This window comes from Oncorhynchus mykiss, chromosome 2, assembly GCF_013265735.2.
Source record: "Oncorhynchus mykiss isolate Arlee chromosome 2, USDA_OmykA_1.1, whole genome shotgun sequence".
Taxonomy (NCBI): domain Eukaryota; kingdom Metazoa; phylum Chordata; class Actinopteri; order Salmoniformes; family Salmonidae; genus Oncorhynchus; species Oncorhynchus mykiss.
This window is the reverse complement of record NC_048566.1, coordinates 35,926,197-35,947,400: the sequence shown is the minus strand read 5'-3', so window position 1 is coordinate 35,947,400 and position 21,204 is coordinate 35,926,197. Positions and strand designations below refer to the sequence as shown.

Genomic DNA, 21,204 nt, shown 5'->3' with positions numbered 1-21,204 from the left:
TATAGGCTAGCTATAGCTTATTCTATGTGCTATATAGGCTAGCTATAGCTCATTCTATGTGCTATATAGGCTAGCTATAGCTTATTCTATGTGCTATATAGGCTAGCTATAGCTCATTCTATGTGCTATATAGGCTAGTTGTAGCTTATTCTATGTGATATATAGGCTAGCTATAGCTCATTCTATGTGCTATATAGGCTAGCTGTAGCTCATTCTATGTGCTATATAGGCTAGCTATAGCTCATTCTATGTGCTATATAGGCTAGTTATAGCTCATTCTATGTGCTATATAGGCTAGCTATAGCTCATTCTATGTGCTATATAGGCTAGCTATAGCTCATTCTATGTGCTATATAGGCTAGCTATAGCTCCTTCTATGTGCTATATAGGCTAGCTATAGCTTATTCTATGTGCTATATAGGCTAGCTATAGCTCATTCTATGTGCTATATAGGCTAGCTATAGCTCATTCTATGCGCTAAATAGTTCACTGCTCAGAATTGATCAAAGTCAGAGCTTGATTAGAGCTCCAGATTTTTATTATTTAAATCACACATTCATTCCTAGGGCAGCAGTACACAACCATACACAATTTTAGATTATAATTATGGAATTATCCTTACACACACACACCAAGGCATCTTCTTTGGATGGAGGCTGACATTTTCAAAACAACCAGAACCCTACAAGACAATTCTGTCAAAAGACTAGAATGCGTGATTGGAATTCTCTGCATGTGACAATCCACAACATCCTGTTAGAAAACCCCTCTTCTGTCCTCCCCACCACACAATACACTAATGGAATCTCACTCTACCGTGCATTACTGAACTGGCAAGACAACACAGACATTTAGCAAGTGTGGTATCTAACACCACATCCAATTAGTTAGAAATATCACCACACAATAACCTGGCCCAATCTTCGTCTTAACCCAATTACAGGACTATTGCCACACAAATCACTCAGAGCAATCTCACCTTAAACCAAATTACGGGAAACATCACAAAACAATAAATCATTTACTTCGCCCCGTCATCTCATTCCAAATGAATTAGTGTCGGAATATGGGAATATTTTAGATCAGACACATGCCAAGATTTTTTCATACCTATTAATGAAATACCCACTGGTAATAGAGGGAGAGGAATCTTTTCATACCGGTGTAAAACAGCTCCTGTAAGTGTCGTTAGGGAGCTGTCAGAGTGAAATGTGCGGTGAAAATCCTGCCTGACTGAGTCTTTACTGTCAGATGCGTGCGGCTAACATGGACTCTTTATTACCAGAAAATCCCACTGGAACCTTCACAGCTGGAACAGCCGACCACATGCCAGCCCTAAATGACAACAAAATTGCCGTGATTCTCTTCATGGTGGCAGAGAAGTGGCACAGCAATGGTGAGTAAGGGGGCATTGCACTGCGCCCACCACCGCCTACCCACTGTGCATCATGCTGGATTGCCTTACCAATTATGATGCTTCCCGAAATGGTACGAGTCCCACAGTCCCGCTGCTAACCCACTGACACAACCCACTATTTCCTATACACAGGCAATTTAAAAAGGGATATTTCACAGGGTATGTGGTGGGCTTATTTGGCCATTGGTGGTCTCACCGAGCTCCTAACCACTTATTGTCATGCAGTGTGCAGTGGCACCGGCACTGCAAGAGCATCTTATTAGAATGATTCGAGGTATGTGCCTCCCTGGAACGGATCCCTAATGAATCGAATATCACATTAGCGCCAAATCCTTACCGCCGCAATATCACACAGCAACTGACCCTAAAACAGTTTTACAACGCCCACTCGCCAAGAATAGTTTTTTATTGGCAGGGATAAAACCTGCCATTTACTACTTAATCGAATCATCTGTCCCGCGAATCAATCTACCTCGATCACCGCCTGTTTCCATCCTTTTCCTTCCATCCTCCTCCTCCCTCTTGCCATCTGTCTCTCTTTCTCCCACTCCCTCTCTCTATGCACCCTTCTTCAATCATATTCTCATAACTCTTATTCTCTCTGGCCTGTCCACTTTCATATACTCTTTATCTCTCTAGCTCCTTCCCCCTATCTCCCACTCACTCCCTTTGAATTAAACAGTACATAGTAGAACATCTCATTCCAAAATCATATGGGCATTAATATGGAGTCGGTCATCCCTTTGGTGCTACAACAGTCTCCGCTCTTCTGGGAAGCCTTTCCACTAGAAATTTGCTGCGGGGACTTGCTTCCATTCAGCCACAAGAGCATTAGTGAGGTCGGGCACTGGGTTCGGGCGATGATGCTTGGCTCGCAGTCGGCATTCCATTTCATCCTAAAAGTGTTCGATGGGGTTGAGGTCAGGGCTCTGTGCAGGCCAGTCAAGTTATTCTACACCGATCTCGACAAACCATTTCTGTATGGACCTTGCTTTGTGCATGTGGACATTGTCATGTTGAAACAGGAAAGGGCCTTCTTCAAACTGTTGCCACAAAGTTGGAAGCACAGAATCATCTAGAATGTCATTGTATGCTGTAGTGTTAAGATTTCCCTAAACTGGAAAGAAGGGGCCTAGCCCGAACCGTGAAAAACAGCCCCAGACCATTATTCCTACTCCACCAAACTTGACAGTTGGCACTATTCATTGGGGCAGGTAGCGTTCTCCTGGTATCCACCAATCCCAGATTCGTCCGTTGGATTGCCAGATGGTGATGCGTGATTCATCACTCCAGAGAACGCGTTTCCACTGCTCCAGAGTCTGTCTCTCCCACTCCCTCTATCTGGTTCTCTCTCTCCCACTCCCTCTATCTGGTTCCTTCTCTCCCACTCCCTCTATCTGGTTCCCTCTCTCCTACTCCCTCTATCTGGTTCCTTCTCTCCCACTCCCTCGAATCTGGTTCCCTCTCTCCCACTCCCTCTATCTGGTTCTCTCTCTCCAACTCCCTCTATTTGGTTTCCTATCTCCCACTCCCTCTATCTGGTTCCCTCTCTCCCACCCATGTTTGCCATTACCTCTCCCTCTCTCCATCCCTCTCATTCTCCATCTTTTGGCTCGAGGAGGAGTGTACGAGCTGCTGAAATTTTTATTGATCTGTTTTTCTCTGCTTTATTTATTTCCCACCCTCCCTTTTGCCATCTATTCCTCTCACCCGCCTACCTTCCCTCCCCTCCTTCCCTCCTCCGACCCCAAAAACCTCCAGCCCCGATAGACCAAGAGAGGCAGTGGAAGGACTAAAAACCACAACATGACACCATGATTTAGCATTCATTGCATCTTGGCACATAGTTTTACCACTGTGAACAACACTAGAGTTGCCGGAGATGTGTGTGGGCTAAAAACAACTTCTGACAAGTTGAGCACTTGACAGACAGTATTTGTTACGGCAGGATATTTTTTGCATTAGTTGCAGCCTGTAGTTGCACTGTCAACAACACAAGAGGTGTAAGGACGTGCGAAGGATAAGACTATGCTGTAGCATGAAAACAGCTTCTGACAAGCTGAGTGCTTAACAGATAGTATTTCTGAGAGCAGGTTAAGCTGTTGTGGGTGAGTGGAACAGTGGAGGCTCCTCAGAGGAGGAAAGGGGAGGACCATCCTACTAAGTCATTTTCATAAGAAATAAAAATGGTGAAACATTTAAAAAAGTTATATATTTTTTGTAAAACGGTACTAGATATATTCACAGCTGACCAAAGAACTGATTAAGAAACACTGGTTTGCAATGAAAGTCTACAGTAGCCTCAACAGCACCCTCTAGAGTAGCACTATTGTGTAGCCGAAGGACAGCTAGTTTCCCTCTGGATACATTGCATAGACATGTGTTTAACATTTTGCCCAAAGTCTACCTTTAAAGTAACTGTCCAGTGTTTCCAGATTTCTAGTAAATCTGACCTATAATTAATTACAATATGAGTGAAATAGTTTTCATTCCAAAACATAGTAATTAAGTGTTGGAATGGTGTGGGCGTACCCCAACAACAGAATGGTCTGGGCATATATCGGTCATATTCATGTGAGTAAACTAGCACTAGATCAGCAGTAGCGCTAGCACAGCAGTACTATAGTAACAATAGTAGGGTACTCTGTCTGCCACTAGTTTTGAATTAATTCCATCAAAACAATTTTGAGGTAAATTGATCAAATTGTTTGTAATTTAGAAAAAGTTTTTATATATAATCCAATTAAGTTAGATCCATTATTTTATACATTTAGTACCAGTCAAAAGTTTTTTGGTTACTATGTGTTATTTCATAGTTTTTATTCTGCAATGTAGAAAGTAGTAAAAATAAAGAAAAACCCTTGAATGAGTAGATGTGTAATTTAGGCACTGGCTCGCCCGGTTAGCTAACTAGCAACCTCACTTGCAGAAAGTCTAAAGTGAAATAAATGCTAGCCAACTAGTTAGCATAAGCTAATGTCTGCTAGCACAGCTAGCTAACCACTCGGTTAGCTGTCTAAGGATTAGGGTTAGGGGTCCGAGTTAGAATAAGGGCCCGTGTTAGGATTAGGATAGGAGTTAGGGTTAGGTTAGTGTCAGAATAAGAGTTAGGGTTAGGGTTAGATTAAGTGTCAGTTCTCCACAGTTTCTAAAACACTTTTCATTTATTTTCTTTTCAGGTGAGAGTTTACAAGAAATGATCTGACAAAGAGGTGCTTCATTATGCCCTGAATTCTATTGAAAATGGGTAGGGCATTAAGGCAGAGTCCCATGCTTTTAATATGCCACCCAAAACCATAAGGCAAGCAGAGACAAGCAGATCAAAACCCCAGGCCACAGCCATTTGAGTGGGTCGCCAGTCTTCGCCAGTCTTCACTGAGCCCTTTTCAGACTTACATCATGGGATGTCCAAAAATGTGCCTTTGACCCAGCGGAGAGGATGGGGATCCAAAACACATTCAATAAAGAAAGGCGGTTGGCAGGCATAGACTGGTTTTACGGTTTTATGAAGCGGCACCTAGAACAATCCATCCATATCCCACAAGCAACCAGTCTGGTTCGAGCTGTGTGTGTGTGTGTGTGTGTGTGTGTGTGTGTGTGTGTGTGTGTGTGTGTGTGTGTGTGTGTGTGTGTGTGTGTGTGTGTGTGTGTGTGTGTGTGTGTGTGTGTGTGTGCGTGCGTGTGCATGTGTGTTTGATCAATATTTAATCTGTTATATTCCCAAAAATGTATAAATATTACAAACTATTTGAAAACCATTTGCTCTTGAATTTCAAATCATTGCTGAGATTTAAAATCTTCTTCAAATGAATATGAGTTTAGTTTAACTGTACATAATGAAGTGTAAGGAAAAGGTAAAAGAAATATGAGAATTAACTGTACATGCAGGTGTGGTTAAAATAAAAATAGGGACACTTCTGTGAAACCCTATGGGGGGGCATCTTACCCCAGTAGCTGGTCAAATGCCCCTTTCTTTGGGAGAGAGGGGACGACATCATACCCCATGTTACCCTATTAGTATTGCAATAAAATGGATTCTGATTATGAATCTAATGTTATCTCAAAGTAATTATAGGGCTTCTGCGGTATCATATCCCAGTGGTAAATATTACCGTGGTTAACCGGGTGCATGGAGAGTACTCTAACAGACCACAATAGAGCAGCAGGGTGGAAACTAATGTTTGTCTCCCCTGTGTTGTTGTACAAATTAACACACTCCTTCACATAGCCAAACACAAGACAATTACGCATTTGAAAACACACACACACACACACACACACACACACACACACACACACACACACACACACACACACACACACACACACACACACACACACACACACACACACACACACACACCCCAACCCCACCCCCACCCCACATGCACACACACCCACAGTCCCATCAGGCATGGACCAGGCTGCATTAGTTTCCTAAGCCTCTTCCATTGATTTGCCAGCGAAGCTTCTTGTCTCTGGTAATGAGGACAGGGAGAGAAGCGGGACCCGGGTCCCTCACAGCTCCCACAGGAGAAAGAAGCAGCGGCTGCTCTAATCTGAATTGTGTTTCCAACGATGCTAACTCCCTCACACAAAAAGACAAGAGATAGAGGGGGGTAAAATCTCTCCCTCTACTATCTCTCTCTGTCTCTCTCTGTCTCTCTCCAGATAGCTCAATCTACATGCCCTGGCTAAAGCCTCGGCGCCTCCGAGACAAAAAGAGAGGAATGAGGATTTAGCCTGTGCCAGAGACATATTCGATTTTCCCTATGTGCCTGTATTGATAAGAGATCAATGAAAGTTATTTATGTGCACAAATGTGTATGAATATATAGATGTTCCTCTCTACCTCTCAAGGCTGGGCGCTCCTGGCTCCGATGGGATTCATTGATTTACTGTTCACACCTTCACTGGGGGAATTGTTTAAATTCATCTTGCGGGTGGCCCTATAAAGGCGGCGTTTGAGTGTGTGTGTGTATATGACCGTGTGTGCGCGCGTGAGTGTGTGTGTGTGTGTGTGTGTGTGTGTGTGGGGGGGGGGGGGGGGGGGGGGGGGGGGGTGTATGGTTTACAGTATATATCCCACTTCTCTCTGCCTCTACATCCATTCTGCTGCCACTTGAATTGCGTTTCTCTTCCTGCGTTAAATAAAACATAGGCCTTTTTCCATTACTATTAGGTTGAGGGCCCATTGCTCATGCACATATTCATGCACAGGGCAGCGCTGGCCGCTGGGGTTGAGCTGGGAATAGGACAAGGAGGCGGGGTGGAAGAGAAGGGAAGTATTACACTGTATTACTGTAATTAAACACAGTAAAAGAACCTGTCCCACATTGAAAGTGATCCTGGCTCATTTCCATTGCATTGAACTCCATATATAATAACTGTGATTATAATTACAAACAAGCCTGGCTGTAATCACTATTTATGGGACTGACACTTGAGTATAATTGCCTCGCCAGACCCAATATGGGGGGCCAGTGAAGTGTTTATCAAAACTCACAGCAGGAAATCTACAGGGCAATGAGGTGACGGAGCACTGCCCATCACCCATCACCCCCTTATCCTCTCCGCACTCAGAGCGCCCATCTAGAGTTTGACCCCATGACCCCAAGTCACTGTTCCAGCCTGAAAGCCACTAACATTACAACACCATTCCAGAGGCCAGCATCTCACCTCCCTGAAAACAATCCAAATACCCACAGCAACATATTTGGATGTAGATGTGGATGGAATAGCCCCTAAGGCCAGTCATGTTTAAGCCAAGATAAGGTCAGTAATAAGCAGGGGTGGAAAAGTGGAAGATTCCACAGAAACGCTTGGGGCCATTCTCTCCATGGTGCCCCTCTCCATAGCAACACTTCCTGATTTAGTTTGAACCACACAAGGCTATCATGTCAATTCTCCATCCAGCATGAGTGATACGGTGGAAGCACATCATCCATAGCACAAACCCCAGTACACAGTCTCACATTCCCCACATACAACTGGAAAACACTTTGTTCACATTGATTTGAAAATGTCAAATAGCACACAGCCCACTTTATGTAAGGTCACTGCTATATATACAGTTGAAGTCGGAAGTTTACATACACTTGGTTGGAGTCATTACAACTAATTTTTCAACCACTCCACAAATTTCTTGTTAACAAACTATCGTTTTGGCAAGTCGGTTAGGACATCTACTTTGAGCATGACAGGTAATTTTTCCAACAATTGTTTACAGACAGATTATATCACTTATAATTCACTGTATCATCATTCCAGTGGGTCAGAAGTTTACATACACTAAGTCGACTGTGCCTTTATACAGCTTGGAAAATTCCAGAAAATTATGTCATGGCTTTAGAAGCTTCTGATAGGCTAATTGAAATCATTTGAGTCAATTGGAGGTGTACCTGTGGATGTATTTCAAGGCCTACCTTCAAACTCAGTGCCTCTTTGCTTAACATCATGAGAAAATCAAAAGAAATCAGCCAAGACCACAGATAAAAAAAATTGTACACCTCCACAACTCTGGTTCATCCTTGGGAGCAATTTCCAAATGCCTGAAGGTACCATGTTCATCTGTACAAACAATAGTACGCAAGTATAAACACCATGCGACCACGCAGCCGTCATACCACTCAGGAAGGAGGCGCGTTCTGTCTCCTAGAGATGAACGTACTTTGGTGCGACAAGTGCAAATCAATCCCAGAAACAACGGCAAAGGACCTTGTGAAGATGCTGGAGGAAACAGGTACAACAGCATCAGTAAAACAGTAAAACGAGTCCTACATCAACATAACCTGAAAGGCAGCTCAATTAGGAAGAAGCCACTGCTCCAAAACAGCCATAAAGAAAACTGACTATGGTTAGGAGCTGCACACGTGGACAAAGATGGTACTTTTTGTAGAAATGTCCTCTGGTCTGATGAAACAAAAATAGAACAGTTTGGCCATAATGACCATCGTTATGTTTGGAGGAAAAAGGGGGAGGCTTGCAAGCCGAAGAACACCATCCCAACCGTGAAGCACAGGGGTGGCAGCATCACGTTGTGGTAGTGCTTTGCTGCAGGGGGACTGGTGCACGTCACAAAACAGATGGCATCATGAGGAGGAAAAGTATGTGGATATATTGAAGCAAGACATCAGTCAGGAAGATAAAGCTTGGTCACAAATGGGTATTCCAAACGGAATACTTCCAAAGTTTGTGACAAAATGGTTTTAGGATAACAAAGTGAAGGTATTGGAGTGGCCGCCACAAGCCCCGATATCAATCCTATAGAACATTTGTGGGCAGAACTGAAAAAGCAAGGAGGCCTACAAACCTGACTCAGTTACACCCGCTCTGTCAGGAGGAATGGGCCAAAATTCACCCAACTTAATGTGGGAAGCTTGTGGAAGGCTACCCGAAATGTTTGACCAAAGTTAAACAATTTAAAGGCAATGCTACCAAATACTAATTGAGTGTATGTAAACTTCTGAATTCCCACTGGGAATGTGATGAAAGAAATAAAAGCTGAAAGAAATCATTCTCTCTGCTATTATTCTGACATTTCACATTCTTAAAATGAAGTGGTGATCCTAGCTGACCTTAAACAGGGAATTTTTACTGGGATTAAATGTCAGGAATTGTGAAAACTGAGTTTAAGTGTATTTGGCTAAGGCGTATGTAAACTTACGACTTCAACTGTACTTCCCTCAGCATCCAGCATCCCTACTTTTCTTTCCAAAAGAGCAACTCCAAGAGACCCAAATCCCGGGCTTCTCAGTCTCACATCCAATGGTGTCTGGCAACAGATGAAGAAGAACCGAGAAAAAGGCAAACAAATACAGGCTCCAAAAAAGAGCATATGCAAGCCAGGCTTGAAGAACAACAGCGGCACAGAAATGGTGGCTTTCAAACGGGGGGAGGCAGGGGAGGAGGAGGGAAGAGGGAGGAGGGAGGCAGAAAAGAGGGGAAGAGAGGCCCCTCCAGATTTGGAGCTCGAGGCATCTGTTGGTGCTGGCACGCAGACTCGTCTGCAGCTCTTCATCTCCCAGCCAAAGCCGGTGATTTGACCGAGCACAAACAGGGGGGCCATGCCATCAACATGTGCCACAATGTGCCACGCGCCTTGACCCCACTTGTCCCACATATGTCGCTGTAACGAGAGTGATGGCAGGCAACGCAGCCTGTTTTACCTGCGCCTGATACGCCCCGTAACACTTCCAACGACCCCCCCCCCCCTGTTTTACCTGCGCCCGATACGCCCCGTAACACTTCCAGCTACCTGCCCCTGTACCCTTTGATTCATTATGGACACCTTTTGTCCCGTGGATGCTAGTTTGGAGTAGATCGGCGCTAGAAGCATCTGTTGGGTTGTTTGAAAATGGCTTCAGCGATATAAAGGAGAGTATTTTCAAAGGTTAAGGATGACGTGTCTGAGAGGGACAAAAGACTGTAATGTGGAAGAGTAGAGAGAGGTTTATGTAGTGCACCAAATGGATTAGATAACTTTTGATTGAGCTTGGTCTGCTACCAAGTTAAAGACCAGAGGTCAAATGTCAGGTTACGCTGATATGTGACCTTGACTTGAGGCCATTTCTCTCAGCATACAGATACAGTGGGGAGAACAAGTATTTGATACACTGCCGATTTTGCAGGTTTTCCTACTTACAAAGCATGTAGAGGTCTGTAATTTTTTATCATAGGTACACTTCAACTGTGAGAGACGGAATCTAAAACAAAAATCAAAAAGTCACATTGTATGATTTTTAAGTAATTCATTTGCATTTTATTGCATGACATAAGTATTTGATACATCAGAAAAGCAGAATTTAATATTTGGTACAGAAACCTTTGTTTGCAATTACAGAGATCATACGTTTCCTGTAGTTCTTGACCAGGTTTGCACACACTGCAGCAGGGATTTTGGCCCACTCCTCCATACAGACCTTCTCCAGATCCTTTAGGTTTCGGGGCTGTTGCTGGGCAATACGGACTTTCAGCTCCCTCCAAAGATTTTCTATTGGGTTCAGGTCTGGAGACTGGCTAGGCCACTCCAGGACCTTGAGATGCTTCTTACGGAGCCACTCCTTAGTTGCCCTGGCTGTGTGTTTCGGGTCGTTGTCATGCTGGAAGAACCAGCCACGACCCATCTCCAATGCTCTTACTGGGGGAAGGAGGTTGTTGGCCAAGATCTCGCGATACATGGCCCCATCCATCCTCCCCTCAATACGGTGCAGTCGTCCTGTCCCCTTTGCAGAAAAGCATCCCCAAAGAATGATGTTTCCACCTCCATGCTTCACGGTGTCGTGTCTTTACTATCATTAACTGAAGACTTATAGTTTTTATCAAAGATTCTCTGTAATTAGTTATTACGCGATCAACTGATTAATCGTGTAACTAATTAACTAGGAAGTTGGGGCACCAAGGAAAAATATTCAGATTACAAAGTTATAATTTCCTAAAATAACTTTTCAGATATTTTATCTGATCAATTAGTCTTCGAATGAATGAATTATTTACTGTACCTCACGTTAGTCTCATTCCAAACGTCGTAAATTGTTGGTTATCTTCACGAACCCAGTCTTCACTATGAGTCATCCATACATCAATTGTCTTAAATCATTTATTTATTACTAAGTAATTCACAGAAATGCATAAACAAACAAGGTAAATGTGGTTACATGAAAAGATAGGAGAATGTGCCCTAGTGGGCTAAACCGGCATGGCGGCTTGTTAGACAAAAGGGGAAGTGGCGGTCGACTAAGAAGTCACTACAGGGTTAATAATTATAACAATTGAAATGCTAATCCTTTACACATGAACGTTCACTCATTCGGGGACAATTGCAATCAATATATATATTTACACTCAGTGTGTCATCTTGATTAGCTCGGATTAGCTTGACTAGCTCGGCATTTTTATGTTTTATTTATTTTACCTTTATTTAACCAGGTAGGCAAGTTGAGAACAAGTTCTCATTTACAATTGCGACCTGGCCAAGATAAAGCAAAGCAGTTCGACAGATACAACGACACAGAGTTACACATGGAGTAAAACAAACATACAGTCAATAATACAGTATAAACAAGTCTATATACAATGTGAGCAAATGAGGTGAGAAGGGAGGTAAAGGCAAAAAAGGCCATGGTGGCAAGGTAAATACAATATAGCAAGTAAAACACTGGAATGGTAGTTTTGCAATGGAAGAATGTGCAACACCATAGTACCCTCCAAGCTGGTCATCAAGCTCGAGACCCTGGGTCTCGACCCCGCCCTGTGCAACTGGGTACTGGACTTCCTGACGGGCCGACCCCAGGTGGTGAGGGTAGGCAACAACATCTCCTCCCCGCTGATCCTCAACACTGGGGCCCCACAAGGGTGCGTTCTGAGCCCTCTCCTGTACTCCCTGTTCACCCACGACTGCGTGGCCACGCACGCCTCCAACTCAATCATCAAGTTTGCGGACGACACAACAGTGGTAGGCTTGATTACCAACAACGACGAGACGGCCTACAGGGAGGAGGTGAGGGCCCTCGGAGTGTGGTGTCAGGAAAATAACCTCACACTCAACGTCAACAAAACTAAGGAGATGATTGTGGACTTCAGGAAACAGCAGAGGGAACACCCCCCTATCCACATCGATGGAACAGTAGTGGAGAGGGTAGCAAGTTTTAAGTTCCTCGGCATACACATCACAGACAAACTGAATTGGTCCACTCACACAGACAGCATTGTGAAGAAGGCGCTGCAGCGCCTCTTCAACCTCAGGAGGCTGAAGAAATTCGGCCTGTCACCAAAAGCACTCACAAACTTCTACAGATGCACAATCGAGAGCATCCTGGCGGGCTGTATCACCGCCTGGTACGGCAACTGCTCCGCCCTCAACCGTAAGGCTCTCCAGAGGGTAGTGAGGTCTGCACAACGCATCACCGGGGGCAAACTACCTGCCCTCCAGGACACCTACACCACCCGATGTCACAGAAAGGCCATAAAGATCATCAAGGACATCAACCACCCGAGCCACTGCCTGTTCACCCCGCTATCATCCAGAAGGCGAGGTCAGTACAGGTGTATCAAAGCTGGGACCGAGAGATTGAAAAACAGCTTCTATCTCAAGGCCATCAGACTGTTAAAAAGCCACCACTAACATTGAGTGGCTGCTGCCAACACACTGTCACTGACTCAACTCCAGCCACTTTAATAATGGGAATTGATGGGAAATGATGTAAATATATCACTAGCCACTTTAAACAATGCTACCTGATATAATGTTACTTACCCTACATTATTCATCTCATATGGATACGTATATACTGTACTCTATACCATCGACTGTATTCTTATGTAATACATGTATCACTAGCCACTTTAACTATGCCACTTTGTTTACATACTCATCTCATATGTATATACTGTACTCGATACCATCTACTGTATCTTGCCTATGCTGTTCTGTACCATCACTCATTCATATATCCTTATGTACATATTCTTTATCCCCTTACACTGTGTACAAGACAGTAGTTTTGGAATTGTTAGTTAGATTACTTGTTGGTTATTACTGCATTGGCGGAACTAGAAGCACAAGCATTTCGCTACACTCGCATTAACATCTGCTAACCATGTGTATGTGACAAATACAATTTGATTTGATTTGATTTGATTTGATTGCTGGTGAAAAGTTCATTTATTTTGTAGAATTGTCCGTCTCTCTCCCTCTCTCTCTCGGCTGTGGTTAGAGGGGATTGTTCAGAGTGACATTCGTTATAGAATGGATGTTTCGGCGGTTGTAGTTCTTCACGTTCAATGATACCGAATTCCTAGCTGCAGACTAGTAATTAATATCAAAGACTTGTTCGTATTCTGTCGGTATCGATAGTCTAAGAGGCTAACAACGTGGTATGGTGAAAAGATTCAGCAACATGGTCTACAACCTTTAGCCATCTCGTAATTGAGATAAGCTCGGTCTGCTGATCGAAAACCCGAGTGGGGGTTTTATTCGGAAGGGCCGAAGAGGGCTGTCCCAGGATGTCTGACCCTAACTGGGCTCAGGGGCAGTCCTCTGATTTAGTTCAAATCAAAAGGGAATTGTATTATTCTTCATTAAACAGTCCAAAATCATATTACACAATTATACAAACAGTATCATACTCACTCATTCATCTTATACAACAATTAGATGTAAACCTCATTTCTGAGGCTATTATATAAACAGCGTTATGGTAATGTGGCCACACCGTCTCCCATGAGCTTCCCAAGTTGTGACAAACGGACCAGTTCGTAGCTGGATTCTTCACCGATCTTTTATACTTTCTCCGGAACATGAAATTTGTTCGTACCTCAAGTTCTGTGAGGTGGAAGGAATTCCTTTGTTCTCCATGAAAATCTACTTTCTCTATACTGTGTGTCCATGAGGAGATTCTCAGGAATTTACGACGTCTCTCTGACCACAGCAACCTAGTTGAAGGAGGAAAGGGGGAGGCAGGGAGAGGGGGATGGGCTTGCTATACCCAAAGAGGCCAACGTCATGACAACGGTTGGGATGGTGTTCTTGGGGTTGTACTCATCCCTCTTCTTCCTCCAAACACGGCGAGTGGAGTTTAGGCCAAAAAGCTCTATTTTTGTCTCATCAGACCACATGACCTTCTCCCATTCCTCCTCTGGATCATCCAGATGGTCATTGGCAAACTTCAGACGGTCCTGGACATGCGCTGGCTTGAGCAGGGGGACCTTGCGTGCGCTGCAGGATTTTAATCCATGACGTCGTAGTGTGTTACTAATGATTTCCTTTGAGACTGTGTTCCCAGCTCTCTACAGGTCATTGACCAGGTCCTGCCGTGTAGTTCTGGGCTGTTCTCTCACCTTCCTCATGATCATTGATGCCCCACGAGGTGAGATCTTGCATGGAGCCCCAGACCGAGGGTGATTGACCGTCATCTTGAACTTCTTCCATTTTCTAATAATTGCGCCAACAGTTGTTGCCTTCTCACCAAGCTGCTTGCCTATTGTCCTGTTGCCCATCCCAGCCTTGTGCAGGTCTACAATAATAACCCTGATGTCCTTACACAGCTCGCTGGTCTTGGCCATTGTGGAGAGGTTGGAGTCTGTTTGATTGAGTGTGTGGACAGGTGTCTTTTATACAGGTAACGAGTTCAAACAGGTGCAGTTAATACAGGTAATGAGTGGAGAACAGGAGGGATCCTTAAATAAAAACTAACAGGTCTGTGAGAGCCGGAATTCTTACTGGTTGGTAGGTGATCAAATACTTATGTCATGCAATAAAATGCAAATGAATTACTTAAAAATCATACAATGTGATTTTCTGGATTTTTTTTACTTTTTTTAGATTCCGTCTCTCACAGTTGAAGTGCACCTATGATAAAAATTACAGACCTCTACATGCTTTGTAAGTAGGAAAACCTGCAAAATCGTCAGTGTATCAAATACTTGTTCTCCCCACTGTATGTAATCAGATAGAATGTGTTACTGTGTAGGAGCATGTGCTAGAATGTGAATCTGTACAGTTGCAGGTGCTATGTCTTTGTGCAGGTGCTAGCTTGTGTTACTGACATACTTACATCATGAGGTCGTAAATAAGCATCTCCTATTCCTAGACCATGAAATATCATCTTTAGCAGCAGTGCAGCATATTTATCATTACAAGTTAAGTGCATGCTAACATGAACCTCATAATAAGATACTTACCACAGGTGTCTGTCACAACAGCGATCCTCTTTGTGGGATCTAAATGGTTTAATTTGGTGTGGGGGCGTGGAGTTATATTCTCAGGCTTAGTTAGCTTTCATTGAGAAAATGAGTGGGAAGCAAAGTCTCCTAGTGTGCCATCTCAGACGTAGACGAGAAAGGTTTAGGAGAACCAGGTCCTATTAATTAGGCACCAAACATGAGAAAATTGACTGAAACAGGGAGAGACGCCCTGAACTTGTCCAATGAGAAGTCGTTTTTGTGTTCCATTGTAAAACGTTTTGCTTACGGGGGCACTCCTCTCTGCCTGAGGAACAAACATAGAATTCATTAGGCACCAAACGGATAAAAAAACAGACTGAAAAAGGGAGGAACTACCTGAACTTGTCCAATAAGAAACATTCGTTTTCATGTTCCGCTGCATAACATTTTGCTACTGTGTGCCATAATGAATACGACCTTGGTTATCACTCTGTCTGAGGATGGAAACTAATGACTTAGCATCTCTCAGTCCAATACAGCCACAGCCATTAAGCCGAAAGGTCCATAGCGCATTAGGTGCTCCTCAGAATGCTCACTAGGCGTTGTGCTTAGAGATGCCACAGCTACAACTTCAAACGTCACTGCACAGGTCAGCAGAAGCCATCATGATGTTTGACACTTCGTAGCTAATGGTAATATCCGCCTAACAGGAGTGCTGATCAATGACTAAATGGATGTAGCTTCAATCAAGCAGTGCAAACTTGATTTATAAAGGACTCAAATAGCAACGGAGAATGATATGCCCAATCCAAAATCCCTGACAAGCTATAGGAGTACATTTCCATACTTTGCTTATACCTATTCAATCCTCACAGATCTACACAGGTGCATAGGATGTAACCGCTATAGGGACTAAGGGTCAATTTGGGAGTGAGGACTCCATCTGACACACTCCAATGAGCCCTACACATGCTCACGTCTTTGGGGCACCTTGCATGATTTAACAGGGAGCTGACCAGGCTTTTAATGGCTGTGTTCCATCCTTCTTCCCTCATCATTCATGCATGCCTCCACATGAGTGGGTGTGTGGCGGTAGCAGCAGCCGGGAAACTGGCTACATCTTGTTCTAAAGATGGCAATGATATACTCTCAGTCAACTTCATACTATAGTGTCAATGTACCACACAGAACAAAGATGACGCTGATGTACAGTATTCTCAGTCAACTGCAAACCATAACGTTTAATGTGCTACACACTAAAACAAGAATATGGCCTCTCTAGGCTTCATTCATCAACTGTACAGTTTAGTGCTAGAACATGTGGATATGGTAGGTTTGTAAAATGCAATTTTAGTTCAATAAATTCAGATGTCCTTAGAATCTTAAAAGCAGGTTGTGAATTGGTACTGTGAACCCAATATGGGCTATAATCATATGGTTTCATGCTGTTCTGTTTGGTGTTTGTGTCTTTCAGGGCTGTCCATCTGCCCCATTCCTGATGTAGCCTAGGTCCTACTCGAATCCCACTATAACCAGCTGGGTACTCCACTACTCCTGCCCGGAAGGAACATGGGAGTAGGAATCTACCCGGCCCTGCCTGCATCTGTGAACAATTATAGCATCTTATTACACTGACACATCAATTATTGTTATTAAGGCCAGGTTATTTATTTAATTTATGATTTCCCACGGGTAATGAGGGATAGTAATCGAGGCACGCATGTGTGATGTGTGGTTTAATGTGTGGTTTAATATGTGGTTTGCGTCACGGCACTTGCGCAAGGGGCGCACCAGATGTTGGAAGGAGCGCGGGGGGAGGCATAAGAGAATCTACAACAACATCAACAGTGTGTGGATTGAGATACAACAAAACTGCAAGATTTTTATACTATCGGCCACGGTAGGAAATTAAAAGCATTAGGGCTGTGACTTATATTGCAATGCTATTTATCTTCCAGCGCTTCATATGACATAGCACTTTTGTGATGCCCAAGTTTCCCTTCCAAGTTTCCCATTGTCCAATTTATGAGGCACCTCCATCCTTTGTGGAATTAATAACAAAGCATACTGAAATCCCCTATGAATCATCCGGATGTACAAGCGAGCTCCGCAATTATCTTACAATTATCTTTTAAAACGTTAAAAGCAACCGTGGTGGATAAATAACTAGCCACGGCGAGGGAAAGTAGTGAAGGTTACTAGGCTACGCTGTACAGAGTGCCCTATACGTGTTGGAATGCCCCAAGCTCTATCTCTCTGCCTATTGTTATCTCTCAACCTTGCAGACAATGTTTTTTTTGCTACACTCTTCTCAACTGCTTGTACTGCATCGCAAAGTATGTAGGAGCAGTGTAAGCGCCATACTACACGTTATCTGCGCGGGTTACCACCGGATCAATCATGTCACGTATTGGAATGCGCCAGCCTTCTGATAGACCAGAGAGGATGGGAATGGGGTGTCTCGAATTCTGAAATGAAATATGTTAACATGCACCACTCGTAGGCTACAAGCAAGCTGAAGATGGAGCCGTGCGCTGCGCAAAGGCTGTAGCCTATACCTACTACATGCTAACGCACACTCACAGTTTCATCCACTCACACCTCTCACTCTCTCGCGCGCGCGCCCTCCCTATCTCTCGCTCTCCAAACTGTGAGCAAATGAAAACCGAGTGTGCACTGTAGCACACACACGCATGATTCATAAGCAGGTAGACCCCCATCACGAAGTCTCGGCATTAGTATTCACCTCCAGCACCGTACCAGAGAGAATGAAGGGGAAGATGCATGTATGGATCCAATCCAGCGGCAACATCAAATCAAAGTAGCGTACTAGAACTTACCTTTCGACAGCAATGCGAGGAGCAAACCAGCGAACACGTTTCGTAAGACTGGGCAGCTCATGTTTTGATGTTTCGAGGGATTATTAGTTGTTGTTTTCGTAGTAGAATACCGCTGTTGTCCCCTTGTATGGAGCCTTTGCAGGAAAAATGTAAAAAGATCTACCTGGTGTGTTTTATTTATGTCCAACAGTAATAACCAACTGCTTTTACATGTGACTGAACAAAAACATGAGTCTATCCCCTTGACTTTTCTCGTTGATGATTCCCCTTAGCCAAAGAAGGGATTGTTGATGTTTTCGTAGACGTAGGGGGAATACCAAATGACAAAATCCTGGTGCAAAAATCTCAAATATTCCAGGCACTGAATTGATGTTGTTTTCAATGGTTTGGAGAGCAAATGTGCTCAAATACGCACCTAGACACGAAGGTAAATACTCAACTGTTTTCTGCCAAATATTCGACAGAACATTGCAAACTAATGGATACAATACTGCGTTCTGTAGTTGACAATTCGTTCCGTAATTAGCCTCCTCTCCTCTATCTCTTGTCGGTATGCAGCGCGTCTTGTCGCCCTGCACTCAATGCATTGCTCCGAGAAACAACAAATGCGAAGCGCGCAAGAAAAGGCATGATTGACAGCTCAAGGAGAACTCATTTCTTCCAATCATCGCCACCAAGGAAGGGGGCGGGAGCTACTATTGCACTGCAGCCCCTCTTGGAGAGGGTGGGAAAGGACGGGGACTGGCCAATCCGAGCTGCATGGTAGGCGGGTAAAAGCGCGAGGTGAAAACGGCGCGGTGATAATGCAATGTGATTTATCGCAGACTTAGTCTTGCTGCAGTACTCGGAGAAACAGTGGTCCACAGGGGGAAAGACATAATAACTATACAACAGGGACGGAGGTAGAGTGAGAGCGGGATAGGTGGAGCTACGAGGAATGGGTGCATGGTGGGTATCTGAATTGGGCTATTGGATAAAGGGTGAAGGTTCTATTCGGGTTGTTTTGTCGGGCGTAGGCCCAGGGGTTGCCCACATGACCATAGAATGGATGGTGTTCCAATAACTTAGAATGGGAAACATCTTACAGTGAAACATGAATATACCAGTGAACACTTATTATGGAAAAGCAAACCATTTTGATAACAGTTACACCTGTAACTGCACTTGTTGGAAGACCATGCAATTGAGTCCACATGAACGTTTTGGAATATCACTAGGCCTACTCGTCTAGAAAAAAGCCAACTGCATTAAGCAGGGTTTATGCACATGGCTGGCTACACGCTCTGCAGTGTTGAAGCATGCAACACCGAATATTCCCTACACATCATATATTCATTCCATTGATAGTCAAATTAAATCAGTCAGAGTCACCCAACAAGCTGTACAAACGGAGATTCAGATTCAGCACCATTGAAGTGGACAGCGACATAACCGGAATATGGAAGTGCAGCACAATTGAGGTGGACAGTGTGCGAATCAGAATTCAGAAGTTCAGGACCCTTGAAGTGGACAGCGACGGAATCGGATTTCGAAAGTTTAGCACCTGGGCAGTGGACTGCGGCGTTTCGGGCGCACTACTGGCACTCCCTACTGGGGAATCCCTTATAATGAGATTAAGCCTAACGAGGAACGGGGAGGCTCCTCTAGGAACTCTGCAGGTTTGGGGAGTGTAATGTAACTGATTACAAAAAAAAGAAAGAACTGTAAGCCATTATGTTACCAGCTAACATATTGTTATCAGATTACCGATACTTTTGAAAAACTAGATGATTACTTTTAAATTCAGAAAATATGTCTGCGGAAAAGAAAATGTACTTTTCTGTTTTCTCAATTGCATTCAAATCAGTATTTGAAGGCGCAAATGTAAGTTTGTTCCGCCTGAGGGAGTCTGACCACAAGTCAGAGACCACTATGATGACACACCAAATGCTTTTGTCTTCCAATGGTGCAACTGTTGTCTGCATTCAAAGATTATACATCCAATTTGAATAAACACTTGTAGGTAAGGACGACAGCAGTGGTGTAGCCTACGGGCGATACGGATATAACTTATTATGAATATCTACCTGGCGCAATTATGTAAATCACACTCCTGCTTTCTCATTTAGCTGTTTGCGGCTTACGGATTGTGGTTATTGTGGATGACTGTTCACACATTTAGCCTATATGTGTATTTAAACCCAACGATGGTTGTTTTGAATAAGTTTAAGCTGCCCATCAATCTTTTTTTTTGCGACTATGGAGAGACAGTGAAAAATGTAATCTTTCAACAGTTGCATAGAGCGGATCCCACTGGGCCCGATCCCACTGAGTAATAAATGGTTGAATCAAAAGTAGTTTCTACGTAATTTCACCAACAAAAAAATCTAGGTGAGGACGTTGAAACAACGTGGAAATCTGATTGGATTTGCAAAAAGTCATCAATGTAAGGAAAGTAATATTATTTTCACCCAACTATTCACCTAAATCCAATGACAGGGTGACATGTTTTGTTGATTAAACGTTGAAATCACGTTAGGGTTGACAACTCAACTAAATGTAAATTAAAACTAGACGTTGAACCGACATCTGTCCCCTGTGGGTTGGAATAAAAGTTTGAGAGAGTTCCTCCCTTCTGGACTCCTCCTTGGTATTGTGCTAAACATACTGTCAAAAACTAGTTTAATTTAAGAAGACCGCAAGTGGGGCTTTTATTTCTCAATCTAAACCGTGCTGATAAAAAAATGTAAACAATAGGCCTATAGCAAATGCAACATATGGCATTCATTTTTCAAATGCAAATAGCATTTTTCGGTAGTGCTCAAACCATGCCCTTCCACGAGAGCAATGAGCCCGAAGCAACTGGAAGCAATGAGCCCAATCAGTCCTCCATGACATCAAAATCATAAACAACAGAGTAGGCTAATAAGCCCTTAGTTTCTGGGTTATACTCAGGTAAAACAAACCGGCTAATCTATATTTCCAAGTCTTATTCTTGAAGATTAAGGGCTATTAAATCAATTGGAATGACTGGAAATCTGACTGAACTTTAGGGTTTTTAAATGTACAGATATATCCTAATCGTATTACTATCTGTATTGAAGTAGAAAGCAATTGGTTAGATGAAACCTACATAACCCATAAAGTAAAATACAACATCCATCTAAGGCTTTAACATCGGTTTATCCTGCATTAGATGTCATTCAATTGGTAATATTCATTTTCGTCCACTAATGCCTCTTAAAGCAAAAGTAAAAGTAACTAATTATGTTACTGATGTTGGTTAATACAAAGTTATGTTACTGA

At 43.4% G+C, this 21,204-nt stretch overlaps 1 protein-coding gene across 1 annotated transcript in view; it reads right to left on the bottom strand.

The window, feature by feature from the left end:
• Window positions 1–18,501, bottom strand: part of iglon5 (IgLON family member 5) — a 140,513-nt gene extending 122,012 nt beyond the window's left edge. The window contains exon 1 of the mRNA XM_036947247.1: window positions 17,920–18,501. Coding sequence (XP_036803142.1) covers window positions 17,920–17,980 — 61 coding nt within the window. The 5' untranslated portion in view covers window positions 17,981–18,501. The remainder of the gene's footprint in view (window positions 1–17,919) is intronic.
• Window positions 18,502–21,204: the final 2,703 nt, after the last annotated feature.